Source organism: Esox lucius, chromosome 15 (genome assembly GCF_011004845.1).
Source record: "Esox lucius isolate fEsoLuc1 chromosome 15, fEsoLuc1.pri, whole genome shotgun sequence".
Classification (NCBI taxonomy): domain Eukaryota; kingdom Metazoa; phylum Chordata; class Actinopteri; order Esociformes; family Esocidae; genus Esox; species Esox lucius.
This window is the reverse complement of record NC_047583.1, coordinates 33,336,102-33,354,154: the sequence shown is the minus strand read 5'-3', so window position 1 is coordinate 33,354,154 and position 18,053 is coordinate 33,336,102. Positions and strand designations below refer to the sequence as shown.

Genomic DNA, 18,053 nt, shown 5'->3' with positions numbered 1-18,053 from the left:
ATTGTGCACAGATCCTTGCAACATGGGGCTGTGCATTATCATGCTGCAACATGAGGTGATGGTCGTGGATGAATGGCACAACAATGGGCCTCAGGATCTCGTCACGGTATCTCTGTGCATTCAAAATGCCATCAATACCTGTGTTCGTTGTCCGTAACACACGCCTGCCCATACCATAACCCCACCGCCACCATGGGCCACTCAATCCACAACGTTGACATCAGCAAACCGCTCACCCATGCCATACACGCTGTCAGCCATTTGCCCTGTACAGTGAAAACCGGGATTCATCCATGAAGAGAACACCTCTCCAAAGTGCCAGACGCCATTGAATATGAGCATTTGCACACTCAAGTCGGTTACAATGACGAACTGCAGTCAGGTCGAGACCGATGAGGACGACGAGCATTTATAATTTTGTTCAGTGTACATTACATTCCTTAAATGGTGCAAATGGCATAGGATTCTGATATTATGACCAATGTTTTAAAGTATTTTCTTGATATTTTAGATTTTGTTAAACGATTTTCATGCTTCATTTGACAGGAAAGTATGAAAAGACAGAGGAGAGTTTTGCTGAAAACCTATGCTGCAATGTTTGTGTACCAAACATTTGCAATTGTAATGTGCAATTTGTGCTTATGACCTTGCCTCATCGAAACATGTTCTAAATATTTCCTAAAAAGCATATTGAGCCATGCTATTCTGCTTTTCATCACAATGCTCACTTAACCACAATGTCTTTGTCTGCACGTGTGGATTTCACTACATTCCCTTCTTAACAACCACAATAGAGTTTACCAGCGCCTTACCTACCACAAAGAGTCACTAGAGCTCGATGAGATAAGACAGTCCTATCTGCTGGACCCCCAAGCATTGTCAGTATGCCTTTACTAGGATTTGGAAACCTGGTCACAATCACAACGCTGTAAAATTTAATCTTAAAGACTATACTAGTGTTTTGTTTAAGAATACAATCTATAGGTTGCCAGTTCTTTGGGCCTGATCTTGTTTCACATTTTGCATTAACACCATTATCACACTGGCTGATTACCCACTGTGTGTGTGTGTGTGTGTGTTTGTGCGGCAGTCTCTCTCGCACACGCACACACAGTCTCTTGGCGTTTTCACACTTTTCTACATGTAGGTGCTAGAGCGGGGTGAAACTGAAAGAGAAACTTAAATCCAAACATGTGTAATTTAAGTAGATGGTTGGGCAGATTCAGTACATGTTATTTGTCCTCAAGTCACGAGAATACATTTAATTTTGTTGTTGCAGACTGAGTAAACAGTGTCTTGTTCAGTTGGGCACACAATTTCAGTCAGTTTTCTTTCATTTTGTGCCAAATCAAACCACTCCTGTTTTGACAATGTGAATTATCAAACAAAAAGTTTAATTGTGTTAAACTGTTACTAGTCTTTCCTTCCTACACTTGCTAAGGTTGGACAATGCTTTGTGAATACATTGCCTTCTGTAGTACTGTAAGTATAGGCACTATGTGCTTAATAGGAAAAGGACCATGGGAAGATTAATAAATAATTCAAACAGCTGTCCCTCTCTCCCATTACAGAGTGATTCATGCATACTTCATGAGAATTTGAAAAGGTCTGTAATAAATGATCTGTGACGTGTTAATTAAGTATTTTCTATCAATTAGTCATAAAAAAGGGTCTGCAGAGTTGGTTAGAATAGTGTTATTAATCTGCCTTGACTTGCTGCTCTGACATTACCACATGGGAGCTAGCTCACAGGTCTCTGGAAATTGGAATCATCTCCTTCCATCGCTGGCATGCAATTTCACTCATTATCTCTGTTTCTGTCTCTCCGTCTTTCTTTCTCCACCTGTCTGTTTTCTTTGGTTCTTCGCCTCAGTCTATCTCTATAACCCACTATCTTTGTTAAGACGCTTTTCTTTTTTGCGCTGTTTTGGTTTCCTTATTTTGTCTTTATCTCTTCTAAACCTCTCTTTCCCCTCCCATCTCCCTCTTCCTCCATCTTTGTCCCTTTTCACATTCTCACTATGCACCTAAACTCTTTCCTGCTTGCTTTGTCTCTCTTTTCATCCCACCCCCCTTTATCTTCTCCATCTGCTCCTCTCTCAGTGCCTTTCCATCCCTGAGTTGTCGATGCCCCCCTCTTTCTCCATCTGACCTTTTCAAATCATCCTTTTTTTCTCCCACTGCACATTTTCAGCTTCCATCCAATGCACCTGCAATAAGCACTCAGCATGGTTATTTCACCATATCCGCCCACCTCTTTCCCTTAACTCCGGATAAGCGGCCCACCCCTCTTCTTGACCTATGTACGGTCATTTTCTTCATATTGGCAGAGATGTGCCACTTCTCCACTACCCCCCCATCCCCCCACACACACACATACACACAAAAACACTGTTTCTCACTGTCCCCTGTGTGGCGGTGGGTCAACATCATGTTCGAGTTTGCAGTGCTTAGTGGATAGAATCAGGCCATGGTGCCGGGTAGGGAGACCAGTGAACGGGAGATGCCCTCCCTCCTCCCATCCTTCCTGCCTATTTCCTCACCTCTGCATGCCCCTTTCGTGGCCCAGCTGAGAGCTAAATTGATTAGAATTAAGAGCATATGTTGCACCTGGGGTGATATGCTGCCACTCGCCTTGGCGAAAACAAGAGGAAAAATAGTGTGGGAGCTATTTTTGAATAACACCAGCTGCCTACTTTCGCATTTCTTTTCTTTTTGGCCTGAACAGATGTTTTGGATTAGAAGTAACTACAGGGTCAGGTGGATTTTTGATTACAATTTGGCTGTCTGACAAAGTGGGCCTTTGTGTTTGTTTGCACTGTGTTAAGGTGGTCCGTATCACTTGTCAACATTTACTGTAACATATTTAACTGGTATTTAAAATGACATTCAAGGATAACCTTACAGAAAAGATTGCAATCAAAGTGATATCTTGTGCCACACAACACCTAAAAATTAGTCTCCAATTACCTGCGTATCTCACCAGATTGCTTGACCAATGGAATAAGCTCACTATTAACTTAAATTAACAAATTAAAAATGATTTCAAAACATGGAATGCATTTTATGGCCCCAACCTATCATGTGTCATGTATTATTTTCTCCACAGTGTTAACATTAGTAACTAGTTAAATCTTTACATTTTAGTCAATTGGCAAATGCTGTTACCCCAAGAGACTTAAAACTAGCATATATCATTGAGATAGCTAGTTTGGACATCAACATAGCACAATGGTATTAAGAAGATTTCCCTAAAAAAAGGGGTAAAAAAAGCAGCAGTCAGTTCTAGTAAGGGTGTGTTACTCTAAGAAATGGGAGGGTTTCCCCTAACTGCTTTCTGGGCAAGCACTATGATCTTGAAGACTATGAACAATTTGACTGGAAGCAATAAAGCATGTGAAGCGGGGTTGAATGGGAGAACTTTGAAAGGTTGAACACCCAGCGGGATGTGACATTCTTGATAAGTGGCACAAGCTGAGAGCCCAGCAAAGAGACATGTGTACTATGAAAGAGATGACGGGAGCATGAAGGCCTTCTCAAGACTGGAGATGATGGGAGCATGCAGGCCTTCTCAAGAAGGTTGATCTTGAAGTAGTGGGCTGACATCCAAGCTAAGATGTTCCAAGGTATGACAATATCATTTCTACAGACAAGCCTTAATATACACTCACCTAAAGGATTATTAGGAACACCTGTTCAATTTCTCATTAATGCAATTAACTAATCAACCAATCACATGGCAGATGCTTCAATGCATTTAGGGGTGTGGTCCTGGTCAAGACAATCTCCTGAACTCCAAACTGAATGTCAGAATGGGAAAGAAAGGTTATTTAATAAATTTTGAGCGTGGCATGGTTGTTGGTGCCAGACGGGCCGGTCTGAGTATTTCACAATCCGCTCAGTTACTGGGATTTTCACGCACAACCATTTCTAGGGTTTACAAAGAATGGTGTGAAAAGGGAAAAACATCCAGTATGCGGCAGTCCTGTGGGCGAAAATGCCTTGTTGATGCTAGAGGTCAGAGGAGAATGGGCCGACTGATTCAAGCTGATAGAAGAGCAACTTTGACTGAAATAACCACTCGTTACAACCGAGGTATGCAGCAAAGCATTTGTGAAGCCACAACACGCACAACCTTGAGGCGGATGGGCTACAACAGCAGAAGACCCCACCGGGTACCACTCATCTCCACTATAAAAAGGAAAAAGAGGCTACAATTTGCACAAGCTCACCAAAATTGGACAGTTGAAGACTGGAAGAATGTTGCCTGGTCTGATGAGTCTCGATTTCTGTTGAGACATTCAGATGGTAGAGTCAGAATTTGGCATAAACAGAATGAGAACATGGATCCCTCATGCCTTTTCACCACTGTGCAGGCTGGTGGTGGTGGTGTAATGGTGTGGGGGATGTTTTCTTGGCACACTTTAGGCCCCTTAATGCCAATTGGGTATCATTTAAATGCCACAGCCTACCTGAGCATTGTTTCTGATAATGCACAATGTCACAAAGCTTGAATAATTTCAAATTGGTCTCTTGAACATGACAATGAGTTCACTGTACTGAAATGGCCCCCACAGTCACCAGATCTCAACCCAATATAGCATCTTTGGGATGTGGTGGAACGGGAGCTTCGTGCCCTGGATGTGCATCCCACAAATCTCCATCAACTGCAAGATGCTATCCTATCAATATGGGCCAACATTTCTAAAGAATGCTTTCAGCACCTTGTTGAATCAGTGCCACGTAGAATTATTGTAGTTCTGAAGGCGAAAGGGGGTCAAACACAGTATTAGTATGGTGTTCCTAATAATCCTTTAGGTGAGTGTATTTGAGAGTTTCAAATATATTAAGGTTTGTGGTTAAGTCAGTCTTCAGGAATGGCCATGGATGGATTTCTAAAGGTCCTAAACAAGATAACATCTGATTATTTAGACAAGGGTAATGCCTTTGAGTCTGTCAACCATCTATAGCACATATGGTGCTACAGGGCTCTGTAAGACTTGTTGAGTGCAGCTGGGGTTCTTGACCTCTCGTCGGGTGCACTAAATCAGCAGTCTCTTTTGGCATTTGTGACTTGTAGCCACGGTCACTTCTACCACTCTCTCAGCTAAGTAACGGACTCATGAGATCCTCCAGTCTCTCTGGACCGTAATCTTGCCTACGCTGGGCTTCTTAGCTAGCTTTCTTTTTTATATTTACATGAATAAGATCTAATGTGTAAGTCAAATGTTATTAGTGAAAAGGGTCAAATAAAGCCTTTCTAATGTTAACACCAGTAATTAAATTGCCTACCTAGTCTGGTCATATGATAATAGCTATAATTCAAGCTCACTTTTCGATTCAAGACAAAATACTAATTGTCAAAGCACTTAAAGCTTAAGTTGAAATACTCACGTTCTCCGCCGCTACCTCCGCCCTCAGCTGACGGCTCTCCAAGGGTTTCTATCAGATATGACATGCTCTTTGAATGTACCGCTCACAAAGGGAATGCCAGTCACTCTTGTGGCGGTTTGCCATCTTTTTTTTTTCTCTCTGTCTTTTACACTCTCTCTTGCCGTCGCTCAGCTGTCAGTCTGTGGTAGAGATCCAAGACCTGACAGGGAGTTTCTATTTTTCACAGTGCTCCGTATTTCTTTCTTCCTTCTTTTCTTCCTTTCCTTTATCTGAAAAAAAAAACACATCACTAATCACTGGACATGCCCGTCCGCACCCTACAGAGATTTTGTCTTCATTATGTAACAGAACCCCCACTATTCTTCCCTGTTCTTCGATCACCCGTCTACATCAATTACCGTGCAATCACTGCCCTTTGTCCATGATTTTCCCATCAAACAACACCGGCTCTTGTGTGAAACACTTTGAAATCTGCTTCCCCAACCCAGTTCCCCTTACTGGGATTGCCGGGGGAGCGATGGGAACGAGGTGCTTCGCCTGTGGCGATGAAGGGGAAAAGTTAAGGGGGAAATTGTGTACTTTATAGTTATTCTCTCCTTGCCTTCGGCTGAGATTCAGTGTTGCTTTTAGAACCCCAAGCTGTTCAACGCATGGTTTAGCCTACTCTTTGAGGTCTCCTTATGCTGTGTACCTGCTTATACTGCTGTAGTTTGGAAAGTGGAAACTGTAGAGATGGGCTGAGTAATCACTGTGTCATTAGGAATCATTCAAAGTCAGTGGGGGAAGCAGGGTCCTGGGAGACAGAATGGATGCCATCCTCAAGAATGCCGTTGTGGCTGTTTTGTCTGAGGACTTTCGCTCTCTCCCTCCCTGTACTATTGACCTCAAAGTCGTAGATGCCAGTGAGAATTAGCCACATGCACTAAAATAATACACTGCTCCAAAAAATTAAAGCTACACTTAAATTGGGTCTCAAACAAAATATATTAAAGATAAAAATGTACTGTACATTGTGTAATTTGTTGAGAGCAAAATGACATATCAATGGTCAATGGAAACCAAAATCACCTACCGATTGATGGCTGGATTCAAACTCACACCAAAAATATAAGTAAACAAAAATCACAGGCTGTTCCAACTTGCAAGAATTTCATCAAGGCAACTCATAATGTGACTCAGTAGTGTGTACTACTGAGTCACTGGCCCCCACGTGCCTGTATGCACTCCTAACAACATCTGGGCATGCTCCTGTTGAGACGGCGGATGTTGTTTGGGGGATCTCTTCCCAGACCTGGATCAGGGCATCAGTGAGTTCCTGGTCAGTCTGTGGCGCTACTTGGTGGCATCAGATGCACCCGGTACATAACGTCCCAGAGGTTCTCAATTGGATTCAGGTCAGGGGAATAAGAGGGCCAGTCAATGGCATAAATTATTTTGTCATGCAGGAACTGCCTACACAATCTGGCCACATGAGGCCAGACATTGTCCTGCACAAAGGAGGGACCCATGGTCCACTGCACCAGTGTAAGGTCTGACGATGGGTCTGAGGATTTCATCCCAGTACCCAACAGCAGTCAGGGTACTGTTGGCTAGGATGTGGAGATATGTGCAACCCTCCAAGGATATGCCTTCCCAGACCTTCACTGACCCACTGCCAAACCGGTCATGCTGCATGATGTTGCAGGCAGCATAACGTTCACAGAGGTGTCTCCAGACTCTTTCACGTCTGTCACATATGCTCAGTGTGAACCTGCTCTCATCTGTGAATAGAACGGGCGGCAGTGGTGGACCTGCCAATTCTGGTGTTCTCAGGCAAATACCAATCGAGTATTTGTATGCATGGTGCTGGGCTGTGAGCATAGGTCCCACTAGAGGATTTCAGGCCCTCATGCCATCCTAACGGAGTCTGTTGCTGACAGATTGGTCAGAAACGTGCATACCAGTAGCCCGCTGGAGGTCATTTTGTAGGATACTGGCAGTGCTCCTCCAGTTCCTCCTCGCAAAAAGGAGCAGATACCGATCCTGCTGCTGGGTTGATTCCCTTCTACGGCCCTGTCCAGCTCTCCTCGTGTAATCGCCCCTCTTGGTGTCTCCTCCTTGCTCTTGAGACTGTACTGGGAGACACAGCAAACCTTCTCGCGATGGCACATATAGATGTGCCATCCTGGAGGAACTGGACTACCTGTGCAACCTGAATGGGCTGCAGGTACCACTACCAGAAGTGACAAGGACACTAGCAAAATGCAAAACTAGAGAAGAATCAGTCAGGATGGATAAGGAGAGCGCAATTGTCAGTGGCCACCACCTGTAAAACTATTTCCTTTTTGGGGCTTGTCTGGCTGTTGCCTCTCCAAAGCACCTGTTGCAGGGCTGGACAACAATGATGGCTGATGGCCCCGAGCCAGTGAAAAGTCAAATCGGGACTAATCAAACTAGCAAGTCACTGTCCCAATCGGGCCACCGCAAAAAAAATTTATATTGTAAAATAATCATTGCATCCTCCAGTTGTTTCGTAATCTGTCAAAAATATTTTACCTGTTTCGACGTCAATGGAAATCAGATGCACTGTCGTCTGTCCTAAGTTCCCGGCTAGAACGGATAAATGTGTCTTTTTACAAAGGCACTGACATTTTCGCAAACAATCCCTGACCATCCATGCCAATAGCAAACAGTACCTGGTCAGCATGACAATCCATCTTCAAGGCCCCTTGGTTGTATCAGGAATCTAAATGCAGATGCCCATTGGGTGATTGCACGACATAACAACCGCAAGTAATAACTAACGGACCGGCTGGTCGCCTTGTTCCCTGGGGTGAATGAGTTAGTGTTTTGTTTGAAAGTCAGTGTTTTGTTTGAAAGTCAAATGCTTCTTTGACTTATCTTTTTATTCATTTTTATAAATAGACATTTTATGAAAGAAATATAAAAATATTTTGTTTTATATATCCAAAATTAATTTCATAAATGATTAATCATGTTAAGTAACAAAAGTATTTGGTTCTATGTTGTAACACTTATAAATTAAAACTTTTGGAAAGAGGGCCTGTAAAAAATATATTTCGGGCCAGTAAGTTTTTAACATTTTTTATGTGGAGCCCAGTTTTGTCATTTTTATTTGCGCTAAAACATGTGACATTGATTCACCAACACTAATGCTTCCTAACTGGACAGTTTGATATCCCTGAAGTTTAATTTACTTTGAGTTATACTCTGATGATTATGTGTTCCGTTAATTTATTTGAGGAGTGCATTTTATTTTTTACTCTAACACACAGACACACACACACACACACACATGCTCACCCATGTCTCAACTCTCCGTGGGCCCTTGATGTAGGGCTGGTGTCTCTCTGGTGTGTTTGAACAGGCTTGTCCTAATCCACTCACCCACAGCCTGTTTCAACACAGAGCCACCGCAGAGCTTGCTTTCACTCTCTGTTCTGGATCCATGGGAGCGTGTGTGAGCCTGCAGTGTATCCGGCCTGTGTGGAGGGACCCCTCTGTGTGCGTCTTTTTCGCTTCTGCCAATTTGTGGTGGCCAACGGTGAAGTCAGAAGAAAGCTGCAGGATATGCTTTATTCCTTGACCCTGCCAATTGGAAGGGTTTGTGCAAATATTGTTCTATCACGGCTAACAGGTGGTCCCAAAATGATAACTTTAAAATTAACTATGAATATATAACATATAAATGCAAAACTATTAAATACAATAAAATGTGAAAAAAAGATCAGAAAAATTGAGTTTGAGCGGAAACACGCTTGTTTGGCCACAGACTGATATCTTGCCCATTTTTCTGTCTCTCCTCCCTTGTTCTATAAAAATGACCCCCCTCTTACTCTTGTTTTGCCATGTCCACTCTGCCATGTTGCATCTTGTTTGCTCCCGAAGGCCCCAGCTTTTTCTAGACTTCTCCACTCTGATCTTGTTGTTTTGCCGTAGTGGCCAGCCATTACAGGCGTCTCCCATTCTACCCTTTCTCTCCCCAGCGTCTGCCATTATTGTATATATCTCTGCCTCCTCAATTACTGTGCTACATTTGAAACGCATGTCACCATTTAAATATACATGCTGCACGAAAGAGAGTAGCATGTATAATTTTTTGTTCTACACATAGATACGGTAACATGGCCTTGTGGTCAAAGAATGGACCCTTTATGGAATATAGCAGACATGGCTAAAATCTACTCATGACAATGTAGATTAATGTGTTTAGACATGTATAACAATACCATCTACAGGACTGTACAGTACCACAGCACTCCATCTGGACTACAGATAGTTGTTTTAAAAGCATTATGAAATGTCATTGTGTTAAGTCCTCCATCTCCAGTCACAAGAATTACTATGACCCATTACCACATACATTTTCGAATTCAGGGAAGGGCCACTTTTAAGTAAATAGAACAGAATAGAACCAAATTTTACCATTTTGATAGACTTTCGTTTCTGGGGATGTATTATTCCATTAAAGGAAACTTATCCATCAATGCCATTTAGATACCTTTTAGGATCCTTCCTAGTTCAAATATACCGCCTTGATTTACGTAATAAAGCAGAATTGGGAATGTGGTTATGCCGCCTTGTCAATCCTTGTCATAGAAGGTTTAATCAGTGACATTGGCTGACACATTTAGTTGATGCCCTCATTTGCTGCATGGTACAATGATTTCATTTTTGCGTTGGTGAGTGTTAGGGACAAGACAAGAAAGCCTATGCGTTTATCTAGTCTCAATAGATGGGCCTTTTTTACCTGGACATTAAACTTTCACTGGGCAAATTTGGATTAGTGTTTGAATTAGCATTTTTGTCATTTTATCTTTCACTATTAGTGTGTGTTATAATGCAGGCTTAAAGATCTCAGCTGGCTCCCTGGAAACAAAAAGTCAATTTAGCCATGTGACATGTTAAAACCACTCTGTAATGTTTCTTTATGTGTCTGAATAATTTTTTTAAGACCGCCCACCAACTCCAGAACCCACCCTGTCATGTGATGGCTCAGTCTAGTCTTACGCTATCTTCGTTAAGTCATGGGATGGGGGGTGTACCACTGCCTTTTTTCTCACTTTAATCAATGGCCTGTCAGCACTGCTAAAACAGTCAACGTTTGCAATCCTGATGGTGCTCGCTCACTCCCCTTGACAGCCACCTTGGCCTGTGGACATTTCTATTCTCGGTCTGGTACAATCGTTTGGGTTTGCTGTAAAGTAACAGTTACACCCTGTTTAGCTGTAGATGGTTGCAAATGCAAAACACAGATACAACTGATTGATATGAAAGACAATAGATTCATAGCTGATCGCTCTTTGTTTTGCTTGAATGAACAACGATTTACTGCATGGCAGGATCAAGTAAAAATGGCATGATGGAAATGGACTCTATTCACCGGTTTTCAACTTTTTTGTGACTTTAGTTTAATATTTAAAGTTATTGCAATAACCTCAACCATTTTAAATTCTCCTTTCTGTGTTTGCTGTCATTTTCCAACATGTCTTGGCATCAGTTGTGCCTTTGTAAATTGTGTGTGTATGTGAGATAGAAGTTGACAGTACCTTCATCTGTTAATGTCTTGCCTTTCTAGGTCACATTGAAGGGTTTCCTTTTGTCATGATCGATAATGGTTGTGACTTTCCCAAGTTTCTGTGTCTCTCGGATGCTGTAAGAAGCTCTAGGGAATGGGGCTGGGAAGTAAGATGTCTTGTCATGAATGAAGTTAATTCAGTCGGCAATTCATTGGTATGCATGGGCGCTGGGTGATAAAGTAACTACGCGTATCAATCATGGGAAGTGTGCCTTGGATCTGCAAGAGGATTCATGACCTTCCTGGGGTTCCCCTCTGCCAATAGACACGCACGCTCTCACACCAGAATGCACACACACACACACACTCACAGACACACATACACACTATGCCAGTACATATCCCACTTTAAGCAAGAGATCATCCCTTCCTCATCAAAGCTGGCAGCCAACATTTAATTAACCAGGACAGCTTGCCAATAGAAATGTTTGTCTTTTTTACATGATCAGTATTGAGTTAGGGACCAAGCCATTTATAATGGTATGGCAGAGCTTGAGTCTAATCCCTTGCAATCTTGATCAATGTTGCGTCAAATAAATTGTTCAATAAAAAAACTGTTACGAAATGGATCACTGTCAAAAATAGCCCAATGAAATGCTCCATCCACCAAACTAAAGAAATGAGCAAGTTTCTTTGGTTCTAATGAAGGGTAACAGATTATACAAGGCATTCGCACCTCAATTCCTGATCATGCGCTCACATCCAAAATACACGATTCTATGCCATTACACACACACCATATACACACTCGAACACACCCACACACACACACTCTGTTTCTTTATTTTACACATCCACATCGTCCGACTTAATCCCCATGGTACATAGAAATGCTAAACACTGATAACTTTCTGGAATTAAATTGAATGTTTGTCGTCACATGCTTCATTAACCATGAGATTGACATGGTTAATGAAGGGTTTACTTAAGGGCACTTTTCAAAAAAGTGCATATAGAAGTCTAAGGAAAATGTTTAAATAGACAGTATTAACACGACCTATACACAGTGAAACAAATAACAATAACAAGGTCTAAGTAAAAGTGAATGACGACAACTGACTATTTTCAGGAAGTACCAGTACTGAGCAATGTGCAAATGGGTAGGAGTAGCAGAGGATATACAAGAAACAAACTAGACCTGTTAAGTTTGTGTGTGTGTGTGTGTGTGTGTGTGTGTGTGTGTGTGTGTGTGTGTGTGTGTGTGTGTGTGTGATGTTGGTGTAAATGTGTGTTCATGATATGTATCATCATTATAGAGTATTTTGGCTCATCCAATTACAGTTGGACCATATAAGGACTCTCAGTGGCTCAGATGGAGCATTGGGCTTGGAATATCTGGATTGTTGATAAATTCCCATTTGGATCACCCATACAAACATTTTTGCATTCATTTACATTGTTTTGGATAAGAGGATCCACTGAATTGCATATCTGGGGTAGTGAAAGAAATTTAGTACAGCCTATATTGGGAATGTACGTCCTTTTTCTTTATTTAGGAACTAACCCTTACCCAGGATAGAATCTCTGGCCAAGCAGTAATTGTATCAATGATATTGATATCTATCCATGAAATATGAGGGTGTGGAGAAAACAGCATGTATTTCAAATTTGGATCTGAAAACTATGAGTATATGGGAACAGTGCATCACAGTTAACTCCATCTGAGGACATGTATGAAATAAAAATCATTAGAGATACAGATCACCCTATTTTTGTGTTGGGCATATCTCTGATTAATGTTACATGCAGAAAGGGTAGTGCAAGGTGAGACTCTTATTCCTTCAAACAGTTTGAGAACAATACCATAGTGTAAAATAGGGTCATCTGCACAAAGGCATGGGTCCTTGAGGGGTCCTCAGAAAACATGCGGCCCAGTTGAATGTCTGTTCTGTTTTCTTACCATTGAGGGGAAAATTTGATGTTTATTTGCTGCTTGTCTCTCAATGTTGTTGGGGCAGAGTTTTTCTAGTGTTGGACACGTCTGTTTTTCACTACATTTGTGGAATTTTCAGTATACATTTTCTCACCGTCTTTGTTTTTCTTGCTTTCGCCTTGCCAGCTTTTACATTTTCATTGCTCCCTTTTTTCTCTCCTTGTCTGGCTCTGTTTGTCTCTCTTAGCCTATTAGAATCTCCTTCTTTCTACCGTTCCCTGTGCTTCTTCCATTCCTCCACCTTCTCGCTCTTGTTCTCACTCTCATTACCTCATGTCTCCCTCTCTCTTGCTTTCCTTCCTAATTCACCCACCCTCATCTTCAACCAACTCTGACTGCCACAGTCAGTCAGACTTGCTGAGCGGCTTCCAGCCTCAGGCAAGAGTAGTGGTGTAACCGCACGCTGCAGTTCATACTGTCTCCTACTCTGGAGAGGCTGTGCAAACCCCAACGTGCTAGCGATATCAAACATACAATTATTCATCCCTTAAAATGGGGCATGCTCAGCGGTCTAGTTGTTGAGTTGACCCCCACCGCCCTTTGGCCCTGCCTCCGAGGTTCTGCCGGGGTGTCTCTTCTGACCGCTCGCCTTGTACCCTCTCCATCCCCCTTAACGCAGACCTGCTTAACCTTCTGGGTTTCCTTCCACTCCCACAATGTCTCAACGGCAGTTGCAGAGGGTGCAGAGGTTTCATAAGTTAACCTTGACCGGATTCAGAGAGATAGATGAGCAGAGATGGAAAGGAGAAGATTGAAAGGCAGAAAGAGATGGATGAAAGAGAGAGGAGGGCGAGTATATGTCAGAGTAAAAGAGGAGGAAAGAAAGACATGGCCAGAAATAGAGGAAGAGAGAGCAAGAGAATGATGTAGAGAAAGAGAGTGAGAGAAGAAGGATATAGAGAGACAAAGGGTGCGAAAGAGCAAGATACGCCAGAAAGAGAGAAAAGGATACAAATGTTTCCATAAATAGCAACGATATATGCTGAAAACAGGCCTGCTCTGCCAATGGCATAATCACCCGTTTGAATGGTCCAGTGGTCCACTGATACATCCTGGTGAGATGCGCCACAACCCGAGTACGGGCACCAGAGCGCATCTCTTATTTAAATGTGCTTCTCCTGATCTCTTTCCTTGCAACACACACACTGATGCAAGGCTGTAGACTGCGGAGCGTCACATCATATTAACCCCCTCCCCCTCGTTGCTCTCCTGTCCTCGTTCTATTTATGAGGTTCACATTAAGTTAGCGGGTTAGCATGCACCATGCTGCCTGTGTCAGGTTGAAAATCCCACACTTCACCTGTGTCTTGAGGCGGCAGCCGCATGGTAGCTGTCACCCAAGGCCTGTCCCAGAACCACTGAGGGGCCCTGGGCCGTGGGGGGGATGCTATGTGTATCCCTTGTTCTGGGAACTAGCCTTACATGTTAGTTTGCCTCTAGTGTAAGTCACTGTATTGTAGCCAAATGACTGTCTGCTAAATGACTTAAATGTGAAATTGCGCTCCCCTAGTATTTTTCTCTCTGATAACTGTTATTATCTCTTTCTCTCAGCTGGCATGCAACCTGAACCGTCTTCTGTGACGAGTCTTGTAGGTTGTCTTACGTCAGATGTCGTTTGTGCTGGTTCTTGGGGCCATTGCTGGGGTTTTGTTCTACATGTCACTTTATCCATTGTATCTCAATCAACCTGGCGGACACATTCTTTTTTTTCTTGTTTAACACTATCACACCACTATCACTATCACTAAGCCTTTGATTAGTTCAGTCATTATATAATCTTTTGAGCAGAACTGTGACAAATTTGGATTACATTTCCTTTGACTCGGGTGTCTGAATATGTGTGTAACTCAACTTTTATAACCATTTGAGCCAGGGCTCTTCTAAAATTATTTATTGTTAAAAACATGTCTGCTATGTGACCCCATGAGCCTAAAAATGTGACCCATTCTCTTTCATTCAGCCCCTGCCAATGCCCAGATTGCACACTCGGGCCAGGCGTGTGTGGTGAAGGAGGACAACATCAGTGAAAGGATCTATACTATTCGAGAGGGAGACCGCCTGGAGCTCCAGTGTCTTGTGAAAGGACATCCACGACCACAGGTAACACAAAATAACCTGGTAGAGAATATGAATTGCCAAACTTGTAGAGAGGTGGCAGATATCAGTATTGGACCAGAACCTAAAAGGTCACTGTTTAGAATCTCCAAGCTGAGAAGGTGATCAAACTATGCTGTACCTTTGAACAAGGATCTTAACCCTAATTACTTTAAGTTGCTTCGAGCATTTGCTAAACAAGCTAAATGTAGAGAACGAGGAAGTTGAGTCAAGTCAAGTTTAGAATGCATGTGTATGCATTTTGCATATCTAACTGAATGAAAACATTACATTAAAAAAATAGTATGTCACACTTTAAACCATGGTCCTCAGTCGGAAAAGGGTGGCTTGCCCGCTTCAGGTTGGTGGAGAGTGCCTGCCTCAAGTGGAGGAGTTTAAGTATCTAGGGGTCTTGTTCACGAGTGAGGGAAGGATGGAACGGGAGATTGACAGACGGATCGGTGCAGCTTCTGCAGTAATGCAGTCGATGTATCGGTCTGTCGTGGTGAAGAAAGAGCTGAGCCGCAAGGCGAAGCTCTCGATTTACCAGTCAATCTACGTTCCTACTCTCACCTATGGTCATGAGCTTTGGGTCATGACCGAAAGGACAAGATCCCGGATACAGGCGGCCGAAATGAGCTTTCTCCGCAGGGTGGCCGGGCGATCCCTTAGAGATAGGGTGAGAAGCTCGGTCACCCGGGAGGAGCTCAGAGTAGAGCCGCTGCTCCTCCACATCGAGAGGGGTCAGCTGAGGTGGCTTGGGCATCTTTTTCGGATGCCTCCGGAACGCCTTCCTGGGAAGGTGTTCCGGTCCCGTCCCACCGGGAGGAGACCCCGGGGAAGACCTAGGACACGCTGGAGGGACTATGTCTCCCGGCTGGCCTGGGAACGCCTCGGTGTTCCCCCGGAAGAGCTAGAGGAAGTGTCTGGGGAGAGGGAAGTCTGGGCATCCCTGCTTAGACTGCTGCCCCCGCGACCCGGCCCCGGATAAGCGGAAGAAGATGACATGACACTTTAAACCAAATGTGCTTAATGCAACAAAAAACAACATTTGTTTAAAATGGATAAAAAATACAGTAGATATTTTGTTGTGTATATTTACATTTATATTTTATATATATATATTTTATGGGGTTTGTGTTCCTATGTCTTAAAGAGGAGAAAGGCTGTGTGCTCCCTTAGGGTAGCTGTCTGGTGGTATTAGATTAATAAAATAGGTGGGTGTGCGCACACAAATTTGACTTTGTTTATGTGTGTATGTGTGTCCACCACTAACCACATCAACTACTAACCCAAACTGGCTCAGCAAATTCCTCTTTGCCTTATTTAGTAAATCATCTAACCCCCTACCAACACCTCCTGTGCTGTGCTCTTTCCGGGATTAAGGCAGTTTTTGTCTTTCTCCCAAATTATTTTTCAATGAACTGTATAGGCATGAAATACCTCTGTAAACATCGGCAAGGCATTCCAAAACCGTAGTCTTAGTAGTCAAGTCACGCAAGTCACACTTGCATCTTTCTTCCTCTTTGTCTTTCAATCTCAACTCTTCTTTTCTCTCCCCATATCTCTCATTCTCTCTCATTCTCTCTTTGTTTTCCTCCCTTTTTCCATCAACCTTCTTTCTCTCTTCACTCTCTCTTTACTTGTCTCTCTGATACATGTTCCTTGCTCAGACACTCCCAGACTTATTTGAATACTTAAGTTGGATCCACAGTGAAACCTTGGCAGTACAAAGGACCCAATTATTTTAGAGGTCATGCCGATGCTATTTTGGGTCTTTCTTTAACGTTCGCGGAATGAAGATACTTTATACAATCATGGCTTTACTTGTGATTGTATTTTGGCCCTTCCCAGACCCTGCTCTGAACACACACACACATGCCCACAGTCTCTCTCTTTATTCATGTATACTATGTTTGGAAAAAGAAATATTAACAAATGTAATCAAATGTTTGTTCCCTGGGGCTTCTAGTGGTGCAGTTGTCGTAGTGGTGCAGTGGTCTAAGTCAAAGCTTCTCAGTAGAGTTGCATCATTGTGGCCAGGGGGTTAAATCCTGCTGGTCATGCCATACCGACAGTCCCCCGGGGTTCCATTGAGAGCAGTGCTAATTGGTTCAGCAGCGTCCAGATGGATGGGTGTGACAAGGGTTGCCATGTAATGTTGCTCTACTGTCTCATTGTTGTGGGTTAGATACCTGCAAGTTCAACTATGGTTGTTGGCCGGAGAATGAATATTTCCTGGCCAGAGAAAGAGAAAGGGTGATATGCAAAACGGTCTGATAAGATGTATATCAGAGGACTAATGTCTCGATTTTTGACTCTCCCTGATGCGATAAAACCAGGCCATAATAAAAAATTAGACATCACAAAAATGTAAACCATATATATTTTTTACATAGCTTATATTGTTTGGGCAAAAGTACACACCAGGGAAGTGCCTTCCTCAATCTGAAACAGTACTGAAATTCAGTAAATTTCAACAATTGCTTGTTTCTTCTAGGCCTGTGTTGGCATTATTTTTTGAATAATGATTATATTGGTCACGCTTTCTGACTGTAAAAAAATAATAACAATATTACATGCACTATCAGTGCTGGTATTGCCTTGGGCTATGGCGTGCAGCAGTGTTTAAATTCTAAGTGCATGTGTGTGTGCTAGTGTGAAAATATGAGAAAGAAGCACACGCGCTTGTGCACACAGGATGGGAAAATACAAAAAGTCAGTCTAGTGAAGGTGAGACTGAGGGTAGATATGGGTTTTGGGTTGGCTAGCTGCTCTCGGGGGTGTCTAAAGAAAGTTTGCTATCATGAGACGTGTGGCTGTGAGGGCATGTGTTAACTCATAATTTACTTGATTATAAGCAGAACAAATGTATATACTTTTAGTAAAATATTTGCTGCATGTATCTTCGACAAATATTGCATGATTAATATAAGCGAGAGTATTACTGTATTCCACTCCAATTTACCATTAAGTACTTTAAGCACAAACCAAAAAGCACATATTTTCTTCAGAAAATGTCCCTTTCCGTTGATAACATATGGCATTTTAAAT

General features: G+C 42.7%; 1 protein-coding gene across 4 annotated transcripts in view; it reads left to right on the top strand.

The window, feature by feature from the left end:
- The window catches only part of LOC105030282 (MAM domain-containing glycosylphosphatidylinositol anchor protein 1), a 439,262-nt gene that overhangs the window by 87,814 nt on the left and 333,395 nt on the right, over positions 1 to 18,053 (top strand). For all 4 annotated transcript variants that reach the window (XM_013133057.4, XM_020053829.3, XM_020053828.3 and 1 more), the window contains exon 3: positions 14,866 to 15,005. In XM_013133057.4, the coding sequence (XP_012988511.2) occupies positions 14,866 to 15,005 (140 nt within the window). The remainder of the gene's footprint in view (positions 1 to 14,865; positions 15,006 to 18,053) is intronic.